Source organism: Pseudonaja textilis, chromosome 5, assembly GCF_049901715.1.
Source record: "Pseudonaja textilis isolate UNSWEBS1 chromosome 5, rPseTex1.2, whole genome shotgun sequence".
Classification (NCBI taxonomy): Eukaryota; Metazoa; Chordata; class Lepidosauria; order Squamata; family Elapidae; genus Pseudonaja; species Pseudonaja textilis.
The window spans coordinates 22036260-22049913 of record NC_141994.1 but is presented as its reverse complement, the minus strand read 5'-3'; the positions used below and the strand labels follow the sequence as shown (position 1 = coordinate 22049913).

Genomic DNA, 13654 nt, shown 5'->3' with positions numbered 1-13654 from the left:
CTACAAGTTTTTTTCAGGCTTTCCATGATTTCCCAAACTACAAATCCATCCCGCCTTGGTCATCACATTACATGGCCCAATCACGATCCGTCCAAAAGTATAAGATCCTTATTTCATCCTGCGCCATACTAAATAACCTTGAACTAACAAAATAATTTTGTCTACTTAGAGCTACTTAATTGAAATCACTCCCTCCCACTTTCTCAGGCTATGTGGTAGCATGGAATAGAGCTTCCAAAGATGACACTGGATATACAGGGCAATGTCACCGTTTGAAATACAAGCGATCGTTCTAGCTTTGTCTGTGTGAAACACCACAATTAATATATCTCGAGCTTGTCTTTCCTCCTTTGGCTGTACAAGTCCAAGATAAGAATTAAGATTTTTTCCCTAGGACTGGCTGATAAGAGAGGCTCAGGTGTCGAGCAAAGATTAAGGGAACCATGTTCTGGTTCACCCTTTGCCACTGATGCAGCAGTGGGATCCTACCTGTTGCACTACTGGTTCAGTGGTCGTGTGTGTGTACCTAACATGCGTGCAGCTTTCCACACACCAGCTGAGGCCTGCACCGCCTATCAGCTGAGAGGAGAGAGAAAAGCACAGGGGCGGCTGGGAGAGCCACGCCTCTGCTTTCCTTTCTCCTCTCAGATGATAGTAGGCGGCTTTTTTCCCCTCCTCCTCTGCTGATCATTGGGAGGCTTTTTTACTACCGGTTTGTTCAAACCGGTAGCATATCACCATTGCACTGATGCAAGGAAGAGCAATAAAGATGATTAAGGGACCAGAGGCTAAAACACATGAAGAATGACTGCAGGAATTGGCTATGTCTAGTCTAACAAACAGAAAGACTGGGGCAGAGGTGGGCTGCTGCTGGTTCGGACCAGTTCGCCTGTACCGGTAGTTCTGACAACCGGCTGGACCCGTCCATCGGCCCCAGTGCTATCCCGTCCTATATATCTCACTCTCTGGCTCACTTGCTCCACCCATGCAGCGCAGCTGATTTTCGCGGCTCGCTCACTCTACTCACTGTGGCTGCCCGAGGTGTGCTGGAAGCTGCGCACATGAAATCACCATGTGTTTGAACCCACATGTAAGTGTGGAAGGTTCACATTTTCAGTTCTATACTATGCAAACCAGTTATTAAATTATGTGAAGGCCACCTCTGACTAGGGAGTGACATGATAGCGGTCTACCAGTCCTTAAGGATCACACAGAAGAGCAGTTTGAGGGCCAGGGGCGTGACAAGATATAGAAGTAGTCCTTTACTTAAACCATTCATTTAGTGGCCATTCAAACTTATAACACAACCGTTGCAGCATCTCATGGTCATACAATCAACATTCGGAGGCTTGGCAACTGGCATGTAATTATGACGGTTGCAGTGTCCCATAGTTGTGACCTTCTGACAAGAAAAGTCCACAGGGAAGTCGGATTCAACCTGTTACTAACTGAACACCGGCAGCAATTCACGTAATAACTGTGGCAAATGTGGTTGCAAAACGGAGCAAAACTCACTTAATGATCATCTCACTTAGCGACAGGAAAATTGGGCTCAATTGTGGTCGTAACTGGAGGATGATCAGTAATGGGGGGAAGATTTTTTTTTTTCAATTTTATTTTTTAACAACAAACATAAACCTATTTATCCTTTCTACAGTGTGTCGGTTGGTACATATCTTCTTGTGCACAATATCAACAGTCTTTCCCTTCTAGATACATTATTAAAACTCATATAAATATGTATATTATTTTATATTAACTCATTAGACTTTAATTATAAATTGCATCATTTTTGAGCAAATCTCAAATCTCAATTTTTTTTTACATATCTTGATTCATAAGTATAATTCATTTCATTGTAATCAATTACAACATATTACATTGTCTTCATTATCTTTATATTGTATTATATTTTATTTCCCTATTTTCTTATTTAACCATTGATAAGATAAATCCCAAATTTTACAATAGTCTTTTATCTTCTTGCTCTCTAATTGCTAAAGTCAATTTACTCATTTCTGCAAATTCCATTATTTGGGTGGAAGATTATTAAAGAGAGATCCAACCTAGAACCAAGGAGAAATTTCCTGACAGAACAAGTGATCCCTGGAATGGATTGCCTCCAGAAATTGTGGATGTTCCATCACCGGAGATTTTCAAGGACAGACTGACCCATTTGTCTGAAATGGTAGGGTTTTTTGTTTGAGCAGGGGGCTGGACTAGAAGACCTCCAAGGTCCCTTCCAACCTGATTATTCAATGTTCTACGAAATTTATCGGGTGACTTTGAGACAGTCATATTTCTCATGCCAACTTACTCTAAAGAACGGTTGTTATAGGGGGGAAAAAGAGAAGAACACTTCTATCATTAGGAGCCCCTGAACAAAAAAGGATATACATTTGCAAGTTAAAAAAAAAAAGAAAATATTTTGGCACACTGCAAGCCTTTCACTTCCCATGGAAATTGCAACTGACTGCCATGCAAGCCTAAACAACTGAACGATCCATTCTTTCTTCTCTTGAAGCATGAAATCTGAAAAGACTGCCGAGGAGGAATATGTGATTTGTATCGGGAACATGCCGTAGCCTGTTCTTGGACTTCTTACAGGGACTTTACTGCTGATATCATGGAACAATAGCTGGGGTTTTATTAACCCATCTTTACAACGTGCCATATGCTTTAGAAGCGTTTGGGCTATGTATTTATTTCAGAAAATATATATAGACGCCCAACTCACTCTTAAGCGATTCCGGACAACTTGAATAGAACAGAATTAATAGTGTTGGAAGGGACCTTGGAGGTCTTCTAGTCCAACCCCCTGCTAAGGCAGAAAACCTTATACCATTTCAGACAAAGTGTTGTCCAGTCCAATTCCGTCTTTTTAAACTTCCAGAATTGGCGCATTCACAACTTCTGGTAGGAAAGTTGTTCCACTGTTAATCGTTCTGTTTGAGCATTTCTTATTTCTAGGTTGCTTCTCTCCTTGATGAGTTTCCACCCGTTGCTTCTTGTCCTGCCCTCAGGTGCTTTGGAGAATAGCTTGATTCCCTCTTCTTTGTGGCAACCCCTGAGATATTGGAACATTGTTATTAAACTAGACATACCAAAATCCTGCAGCCATTCGTTGTATAGCCTCCAATCCCCTACTCATCTTGCTTGCTCTTCCCTGTACCCTTTCTAGAATTTCAACATCTTTTTTCCCATCATGGCAACCAAAACTGGATGGAGTTTGCAAAGTATGGTCTTACCAAGTCTTATTTGCAACTTTCAAGGCTAAAAGCCCATCACAAAAAACAATAAAAATAATAACCCTCCACTTACACCAGCCTGGTGATAACAAATGAGCCATTTGATGGGCTCCATCCCACTCTGGAATCCCCAGGCCTGTTGGCAAAACCAGGTCTTGGTGTCAAAGTGAAAGCCGCTCTTATTTCTTCAGGGACGATATTCTATAGGGGAGTGAGGGAGCCAACACAAGAGAAGACCTTTCTTCTTGGTCCCATTAGATGGTCCTCCTTAGGAGAAGTGACCTGTAACATTCCCTGCCTCCCCGCACTGGTGGTTTGAGTAGATGTGACCAGGAGGTGGGCTGCTACCGATTCGTCCTGGTTTGGGCGAACCGGTAGCTAATTTTATAATTTTTAATTGCCGGTTCAGTGAACTGGTAAATCCCACCCCTAGCTGGCCCTGCCTACCCCTCCTCTCCCTGGAGTCGCCATGTGGCCCATTTTGGAAGCCAGTAAGTGCAGGGCCCACGGGGAGGCTCGGGGAGTGTGAAAAACGGGCCCAGAAGTTCCAGAAGGCTGGAAACAGGCCCGTTTCCAGCCTCCAGAGGCCTGAGAGGCAGTTTTCGCCCTCCCGGAGGCTCGAGGAAAGCCTCCAGAGCCCCCTCCCACCGTGATGCAGGAGGCGAATGAGGCCACGCCCACCATGGCCATGCCCACGCAGCACCCGGGCAGAGAACCCTTTGCTAAAATTTTTGAAGCTCACCCCTAGAAGAAGATATATAAATAATTCCCTAAATTGCCCGAATTTCACTGAAGATGTTACCTCGCCTGGTAATGAAACGTTCGGAAACCGACTCACAAGTTTGGAGAACGAACCTCCAAACCCTGTTCTGAAATTCCAGGTTATTTCAGGGTCCATGCACTGGTCATTCATGGACCTTCTTTTTATTTCCAGAGAAGGGGACAATATCATAGAGGCAGAAGGAAATGTCCAGGATTGATAACGGTTCTCCAGTTAAAAATGAGAAAAACTTTACAATAAAATAGTTATTCGAGGTAAGGTAAAGGTAAATGTTTCCTTTGCACATACGTGTTAGTCGCTTCCGGCTCTAGGGGGCGGTGTTCATCTCCATTACAAAGTCAAAGAGCCAATGCTGTCCGAAGACATCTCCTTGGTCACGTGACCGGCATGACTAAACACCGAAAGCACATGGAATGCTGTTACCTTCCCACCAAAGGGGTCCCTATTTTTTCTACTTGCATTTTTTATGTGCTTTCGAACTGCTAGGTTGGCAGAAGCTGGGACAAGTAACGGGAGCTCACTCCGTTAAGCGGCGCTAGGGATTCAAACCGCCGAACGGCCGACCTTTCTGACAGACAAGCTCAGTGTCTTAGCCACTGAGCCACCGTGTCCCTCTATCTATGACTATTGGAGGTAATCATCGATATATCTTTTATGCCATTCAGGATTTTGAAGATGGAATGATTTGAGGTGGACCTCTGAGCTTAGCACTGCTGCATTATTAGTTTTGCCACTTGTTCTTTAACTTCTGCATCGTGATGATGCAAAAGAAATGCCAGTTTTTGAGTATATAGAGAATTGTCGGAGAGAGTAGAAAAAATTGAATCTTCATTGTATCGGTTGTGTATAGCAGAACCCTTGACGTGTCTCATGGACTTTTTCAGATTCGTGGCGAACACAAGGACTCTGAGCAAAACATCTTTGTTTATGCAGCTGTCAAAAAGAGATAGGAGAAGAGGTGCCTGGAAAGACATGGAAAAAACTGTAAACCGTGTTCATTTGTAGTTTAAGTTTAAAGAAACAGCGTGCATTTATTTATTCACGTGCATTTATTTATTTAACAAAGTTAATGCTGAGTAGATAAGAGCAATAGATTGCTTTGGATGGTCCCAATGACTTAACAGCCAATTATATGTTGAGTAAAATCAGGGAGCATAATTTCTGAAAATGTATTCATTTATACATTATGCTTCAAAAAATAATAATAATTCTAGATTCTAGAATGCAGTTTCCTGGATAACATCTATTCCATTTCAAACCCCAAATGCTAAATAACTTCACCAATTATTTGTAAACAAAAACTATTGCTGTTTGAAAGTTTAGGACTTTAAAATCGACAAGGGTTATAAATAAAGCTTACGATGATACAGGTGCACACAGGTTTCAGTGGCTATGCAATAAAAGGATACATGTTTTCCTTCAAAATTAGAAGGAATTCAAAGTCTAAGGCCATGATGGCGAACGCAGAGCCACTTCTGCTGACACACGAGAGGTCACCCAGAAGAGTCCCACTGCGCATGCGTGCGCGCCACCCACCCGACTGTGGAGTATCTGGCATGTATGTACGGGGGGGGGGCGTGGGAGATGCACGCACAGAGATGGGCGGGGCATGCGGAGGAATCGTATTTGCATGCACAGAGGGCGTGGGCCCACACACACACACATTGCTTTCTGGGTGCTGGCGTGTGTGCATGCAATTTTTGACATGGGAGGCCAAAACGGTTAGCCACCACCGGCCTAAGAAATCAAATAAATGAACGAGTGAAGGAAACAGTCGAATGAGAAGGAGCAAAGGATGAAAGCAGCTTTACCTGTGAATTAAGTAGATGTTCTGCCATAGCTGGGTTTGCTGATAAGTTCACAAGGACTTTTAGGACTTGAACCTGTAATATTGAAGAGAGTTCCTCTAACTTGTCTATCGAATTAATATGAGACAGAAGTACATTTGATGGACAGCTAGGATTTAAAGGGAATAAATAGTTGAGAACATGGCTTGCATTGAATGAGGTGGTACAGGTAGTCCTTGACTTACAATTTAGTGACCGGTCAGTTACAACAGCACTAGAAAAAAATGGCACGCCTATTTTTCAGACTTACGACCATTTGCAGTATCCCAATACTCACGGGATCAAAATTTAGATGCTTGGCAACTGACTGATATTTATGAGCTTTGCAGCGCAACTTAACAACCGTGATTCACTTAACGACTGTGGCAAGAAATGTTGTATCATGGAACAAAACTCACTTGACAACTGTCCTGCTCAGCCAGAAAAAAAATTAGGCTGAATTGTGGTCATACATCAAGAACTCTCTGTGTTCCCGTTGAAATGATTTACCAATTTATATTTGACTTTTAAGATTTTATTTCAGTTTGGAAAAGTCAAATAGACAGACTCCATTCTCATTTTTAACACTTATACCATGTCATTGTTCTGATCTGAGACACCAACACACACAAACCCAAAACTCTTTTATTTTAGTTCAATGGCAGTGAATTATTGTCATTCACAGCCCAGAATGAGTCTTAACCGGCTGTAATTAGTCCCAGGGACATTTGCCAAAGTGTAATAGTGTAGTAGAGATGTAGATCCTGTAGGGGGCGCAAGCAGCACATTGCTGGGCCTCTGGGCCTCAATACCCACATGGGCCTCTTTGCATGATCTCACTCCCTGTCCCAGGCTGTTAAGTCCTGGACTGATACGATGATATCATCTGTTAACATCACTACTATTCTTAAGGATTGGTGGGGGAGTTCACCAATCCTAATGCTGTATCTATGTTGCCTTTTGCTGCTTGTAAAAATCATATAAAAATAATAAACGCTGCCCAGGCAATCAGACATCTTGGCACCCTGCACAATGGTCTTTGAACTCCATCATGAAAGTTCTTCGAGAGACGTCTGATAAGAACACACCTTATCTTACGTGAAGTGCTGCCAACGTCTAATGTCCCAATTAGTCTTTCCAAAACCAAATGGAGCACAAATTCACCACGGAGCTTTCAGAGTCCAAACTGATTACAGCAACTAACGTTGCTTCCTGCAAAGGTTCCTGTCCCTTTGCACTTCCTTTATATCTTATGGAAGGGGCAATCACCTCCAAGCCTTACTCCCAAGTTGCCCCTTTTGTCTTAGCTGATCCTGCCTTCTGGCAGCTCTGTGCATGCGCACACTGGGAACAAGCTCCCCTTGTTCCTCTTCCTCACTGCTGTCAGATTCTGGAGGCTCCGGAATCAGCACCCCACTCCCAGATGGTCCTGGTCCCATCTCTGTATCGGACGCAGGACCCTCGTCCGAGTCCTCCCCAGACTCCCGGATTGGTCCCCTTTCTTCCCCATTGTCCGATTCTGCTGCCATCTGCACAGGCTGCCGGTGAACCACAACAGTCATGAGGAAAACAAAAATGGGCAAAACCATTTTCTACTACTGGTAGTCCTCGACTTACAACAGTTTGCTTAGTGACCGTTCAAAGTAACTGGGAAAAAAAGTGACTTATGGCCGTTGTTCACATTTATCACCGTTGCAGCATCCCCCACAGTGATGTGATCAAATTATGATTGTAGTGTCCCGGGCTCCTGTGATCTCCTTTTATGACCGTCTTGACAAGCAAAGTCAATGGGGAAACCAGATTCACTTAACAACTAGGTTACGAATTTTAAGAATTGCAAACTCACCAAACAAAGGTCTCGCTTATCAACAGAAACTTGGAACTCAATTGTGATCTGCCTATAGTTAGTTTCAGAGTAATTAATTAGTGTTAAAGTAATTTTGTTAGTAATTAAGGTTAAAGCAGGGGTCCCCAAACCAGCTATGCTGGCTGGAGAATTCTGGGAGTTGAAGTCCACAAGTCTTAAAGTTGCCACGTTTGGAGACCTCTGGGTTAAAGAATTAACCTAAAAGACTAAATACTGAATGTTCCCTTCTTCTATTTTAATGATAAAACAGGGAACTATTGTACCTGAGTCCTTTCATTTCCTTCAAACAGCAAGTGCAGAAAAGTGGGGATGAAGCTAGTCATCATGTAATGATAGTCGTCTGTCACGGAAATGTTGGTTAAAAATCGAAGGCCGGCTAACTGTAATTCGGAGTTTACAGAAGAGGCTTCCACTTCCTCGCACACTTTGGTAATGTAGATCTGAGGGAAAGAATAGAAACACCAAAAACACTTTTAACCAAGATGTTACTACAAAGCCACAGAGGTCTCGCCAAAATGTGGGGGAATTCACTGGAGAAAGCAATCGTGTTGGGAAAAGTTGGAGGTAAAAGGAAACCAAGCTGCGAAAGAACATGGTGGATGGACACCCTGAAAGCTGAACGAGCCAGAGCATAGAACAACTCAAAGGAGTAGTGCAAAAATAGGAAGACTGGCTCGATACCCGTGCTTCGCTATGAAACGATGTGATCAGGCTTAGTTTTGGGGGAGGAAAATTCTGCCTCTGCTTACCAGGATCCATCGGTATTCATCTGGCTAGTGTCCTGTCAGTGTGTGAGAGTTGAGGGCTGTTTGGAAACTGAAACAGAATTTGCTGTGTGAGCAAGAAGGAGACAGCAAGGAGCCTGGGCGTGGCTTGGCTCAACTGTTCTGTGAAACTAAAAGTGAAACTCCTCTCCTATGCTTGTGTTTTGCATTTGGAACAGATTTCTTTTCAGGTGGGGAGGGGGAGTAGAACTCCTTAGCATCAGAGCGTGTTAATAATAATAATATATGAAATATTAATGCTCTGATGGTCATTCCGAAAAATCCTTTCTTAGCGAGCACCTAGAAGCCAAGAGGAACATACATGCCAAATTTCAATTTTGTAGGCTTTATGGTTCTGGAGATTTTGTGATCATGCGTGAGTGGTATTTTGTTTTTATATACTGTATATAGATTTGGAGAGACCTGGCCCACAGAATCGCCAAAAGCTGGAAATGACTGAATGGATAATATGACCATCATCAAGCCATAGAGTTTATCACTGTAAGATCAGCGCTATAAGAGGCTAGAAACAAAGAATGCTTCCCTTCAAGTGATTAATTGTTCTGTCAGGAAATTTCTTCTTAGTTCTTAGTTGCTTCTCTCCTTGATTAGTTTCCACCCACTGTTTTTTGCTCTGCCTTCAGGTGCTTTGGAGAATAGCTTGACTCCCTCTTCTTTGGGGCAGCCCCTGAGATATTGGAACAATGCTATCATGTCTCCCCTGGTCCTTCTTTTCTAGGACTAGACATACCAAATTTCTGCAACCTTTCCTCATATGTTTTAGCCTCCAGCCCTCTAATCATCTTTAACAATTAATCACTTTAGGGCAGACATGGAAGGATTATGCTTGCGACGTTCTGACTAGCACAGTCAATGGGGAAGCCACATTCACTTAACAACTGTGTCACCAACTTTAATAACTGCATGGTTCACTTAACGGTGGCAGGGAAAGTCATAAAACGGGGCAAAATTCACTTAACAAAGCTTAACTTTCTTATTTAGCAATGGCAATTTGGGGTTCAATTGTGGTCTTAAGACGAGGACTAACCGGGTACTCTTTTACCTCATGATGTAGTATTTTACTGATTTCTCTCCCCACCTTATTTTATTGCATTTAATCTAATTATTATGTAGAGCCTCTCACCTAACTGAACGTTATTCACCTCAGGCATTGGTAAATCAGTTAATGGTGTCAAACGGCACATACAATCCAGATATCAAAGTTCTGCCCCTTTTTATATGCTGTAATATATGTTGAAAGATCGTAGGACTTTGATCACTCAATCAATCAATCAGAATAGAGCTGGAAGGGACCTTGGAAGTCATCTAGTCCACTCCCCAGCTCAAGCAAGGGACCCTACACCACTTCAGACAAATGGTTAGCCAACACCTTTTTAAAAAACTTCCAGTGTTGGAGCATCCACAACTTCTGAGGGCAAGTTGTTCCTCTGATTAATTGTTCTGTCAGGAAATTTCTCCTTAGTTCTAGGTTGCTTCTCTCCTAGATTAGTTTCCATCTGTTGTTTCCTGTTTTGCCTTCACACACATTATTTTGAGGTCACCGTGCCCTGTGGCAAACTTTTCTAATCCCTATAAGTGTCCTGAGTGTTGTGAAAAGACAATTTATAAATTATTTTTAAAAAGTTACTATGTTAAATAACATCCAACTGATCAATATCACATGTAACAATAAAACCAGTATTCCTGCTGCATTAAATGTTTTAGAAACCCTATTTGTATGCATTTTTATTATACAGTGTTACTTTAAACTCACCTTTAGTTCCTCTTGGTTTTTGGTATTCATACTCAAGTTATTGAATGCATTGAGTGCTTTCTGTTTAACATCAGTGTCGGGAACTGAAAGCATTTTTCCAATCAGAGAGAGGCCACCTAAATTTCGAATGATATCCTACAAATTAAACAAATAGGAAAATATCATATATAATCATCTTAATCCCTAAAGTCCAAAAAACCTCATTTAATGGAGGGGAATCTGACCAAAATGAACAACACTTCTCTGTAATTTATATAAAAAAATACCTGTTCTTAATAGTTGGATTACTGGAAAATAAAGTTTAAAGATTAATAATGCAAAGGAGGTCATAGCACAAAGTCACAATCATTTGGTCACTTTGAAAAAGATGTCCACAAGTATTTAATATCTATAATTGTGAAATTGCTTTTTGTTCCTTTCTGTTAAAGCTGAAGATTATTAACAGTGGGGGTTTTTTCCACTGCTGTGATAGGCTCATATTTCTTGATTCCTAGTAATGCTGTCTCCATTTCTTTCACATATAAATTCATTTCTTCTAAACAGATAGGTTAGTATGTTTTGATTTTGGGACTGAAGAGCCATGGTTGCTGATAGTAGGAGAGAGAGACAGAGACAAGAGAGACAAGAAATAAATTGTTTTGGCACCTTTTGCAAGTCGGAGAAGGCTTAAAGAACAAAAAGAACCTTAAGCCAATAGCATCCTTTCCCCCTTTAAACACCAACAAGCGCTTGAGAGTCAAAATGAAAAAGAATCAGAATAATTAGCCCATTTCTACACAGCACTATGGGGTAACATGTTGTTAGTATCTCCTTAGCAGGCTACCAGCTGAAACAGAATAAATTGTGTGCATATACATCTTGCTATATGTCACTATACAAGGATATATAGTCCAGGGAGTGGCTGCTACTGGTTCGCCCCAGTTCGGGCAAACCGGTAGCTAATTTTATCATTTTTAATTGCCGGTTTGGCGAACTGGCAAATCCCACCCCTGGCTGGCCCCGCCTAGCCCCTCCCGTGGCCTGTTTTGGATCCCAGGTAAGTGCAGGGCCAGGCTCGGGAAGGATGAAAAACAGGCCTCCCAGAGGCTCTGTCATGTCTCTGGTGGAGACTGACTCTGAGGGAGAGGAGGAACAGCCAAACAGGGAGTGGAAGTGTGGCTTCAGAGGTGGTGGAGGAGGCTGAGGAAGGGCTGGGGCCGGCTGGGCAGTCAGGAGGCTGAGGCCGGCTGGGCAGTCAGAGGAGGACCCAGGCCCATCCCCTCTCCATCCTAGGGCACACAGGGAGAAGAGGATAAGGGAGAGACATGGTCTACTTGGGAGGAGAGGGCCTTGATCCTCTTCATGGGCTGCAGCTGTGACAATTAGACAAGAGGACGGACAAGCGTACGGGCGAGTGCAGGAAACAAAGTGTGGAAATATCTCTAGTTTATTGTTCCTCTCTGAGTTTGGCGTCCTTCCCAGTGTGTGTTCTGATATCTGTGGACGTCTTCAAGCCCCTATCTTGCCTGGTTTGTGTTGTTTTTTACTCTTTATAATTTAAATGGCATTTCCTCCTTCTTGTAACTATTTGTGTGGGAGTTTTTTGTCTCCAGTCAAGGATATTTGGAGCTTGGAAGCAAAGTGAAGGAATACAAGGGGCTTCACCTGTTTTTTGTGACTGTGTTCTTTGTATCCCACCCTGGGTCATCACAGGCACTGGAAGTCTGGAAACGGGCCCATTTCCAGAGGCCCTCCGAGGCCATTTTCGCTCTCCCGGATGCTCGAGGAAAGCCTCCAGAGCCTGGGAAGGGGAAAAAACGGGCTTCCCGCCATGGTGCAGGAGGCAGACTAGGCCACAGCCACCATGGTAATGCCCACCCTGCAACCGGGCACAGAACCGGTTGCTAAAATTTTTGAAGCTCACCCCGATATAGTCGTACCTTGGTAGTCCTCGTTCATTCATTTTGTGGGAGGCATAATGAGTACCCTATGAATTTTCCCCGTAAGAATAATGCAGTGAGTCACAAGGCAGGCGACGCTGACAAATTCTAGCATGCTTGCATTGAGTACCAAACAAAGATCAGTATCAGGACAAAATTTTCACATCAAAATGCGTTGAGTACTGGTACCAAATTCAATTAGTTTCTCAAAGCAGTTGAGTACCAGGTTATCACCGTATCGTAAAACTATCCTTCTCGAGAACCGCGACTCCATTTTTTTAACTGAATATTCTCAGTCTACCGTTAAGATTGTATTGCTTGTCCTTTTTTATTTTTTACAAAGTTATTACAATGATTGGATTTGGCCTTAAGTCCCATTCATTTCTATGAATTTTTAAATTATATCTATTATAACAGGGGTCTCCCAAACAGGGCCACTTTAAGACTTTGTGGACTTCAACTCCCAGAATTCCTCAGTCAAGTTAGCTGAGGAATTCTGGGAGTTGAAGTCCACAAAGTCTTAAAGTGGCCCTGTTTGGAGATCCCTGTATCACAACACTGGCTTTTTTCTATGATGGAATGGAAACAAAGAAAAGCCCTTACTTGATTTACAGAGAAAGCCGCGCTGTTGCTTAGGGTAACCAAGATCTGTTCACGAATCGAAGAGTCCTCTGTAGACTCCAGCAGATGAAGAAGACTCTTAATGTGATGGGCCTCAAGACCGCCATGAGAATTTGAATCATCGCTGCCCCCTAATGTTAGAAAATAAATATTACACCTAATGGGGAAAAAAATCATTACTTATTAGTAACCTACGATTATCACTAAGCGCTGTATCTTATGATTCTTGATGAGTTTTATTTTTTTCTTTATGTACACTAAGAGCTTTTGCACTAAAGACAAATTCCTTGTTTGTCTAATCACACTTGGCCAAAAAAGAATTCTATTTTATTCTATTTCCTATTCTATTCCTATTTCTATTTTCTATTCTATTCTTATTCTATTTCCTATTTTCTATTCTATTCTTATTCTATTTCCTATTCTATTTCTATTTTCTCTTTTATTCCCGTGGATCAAAACGGAACAAAACAAGGAAGGGGAAAATCTGACCTTGCGGGACACCCCCCAAAGGTGCCCGGTGGAGGCTGGATAACCCGGGAGACCCCGAGGCTTCTCCCCCACCGAGGCTGCCCGGCTCTCTTTCCGTGCCTCTCGACCGTGGGGCGGCTCCCCCGCTCCGCCTGTAAGTCACCCGGTAAAGGCCATAGGCGACTCCCGCCGCCGCTGCCAGGCCCACCAAGCCGACCCGCAACGTCCAACCACCCGATTCCTTCATGGCAAACAAGACACGCGTTTCTCCCGGGCCGGGGGGAAAAAAGGGGGGATGGGAAGACTTTTGGAGCACGTGAGAAAGCGTCTTCTTCCGTTGCACGCGGGTCAGCCAGGCTCCACCTCCAGGGGGGTGGATCCCGGGG

General features: G+C 43.0%; 1 protein-coding gene across 2 annotated transcripts; it reads right to left on the bottom strand.

The window, feature by feature from the left end:
* Window positions 1-1889: 1889 nt before the first annotated feature.
* ARMC10 (armadillo repeat containing 10) lies at window positions 1890-13641 on the bottom strand. Of its 2 annotated transcripts, XM_026701716.2 has the most exons (6): window positions 13290-13634; window positions 12783-12931; window positions 10261-10395; window positions 7986-8162; window positions 5841-5912; window positions 1890-4991 (listed from the first exon to the last, which is right to left on the bottom strand). In XM_026701716.2, exons 1-6 carry the CDS (start codon window positions 13513-13515, stop codon window positions 4734-4736), a joined length of 1017 nt encoding a protein of 338 aa, XP_026557501.1. In that variant the 5' UTR covers window positions 13516-13634; the 3' UTR covers window positions 1890-4733. The 2 variants fall into 2 exon arrangements, with proteins under 2 accessions (XP_026557501.1, XP_087790424.1); XM_087934298.1 differs by lacking the exon at window positions 10261-10395 and having other exon boundaries at window positions 13290-13641.
* Between the last annotated feature and the right edge of the window lie 13 nt (window positions 13642-13654).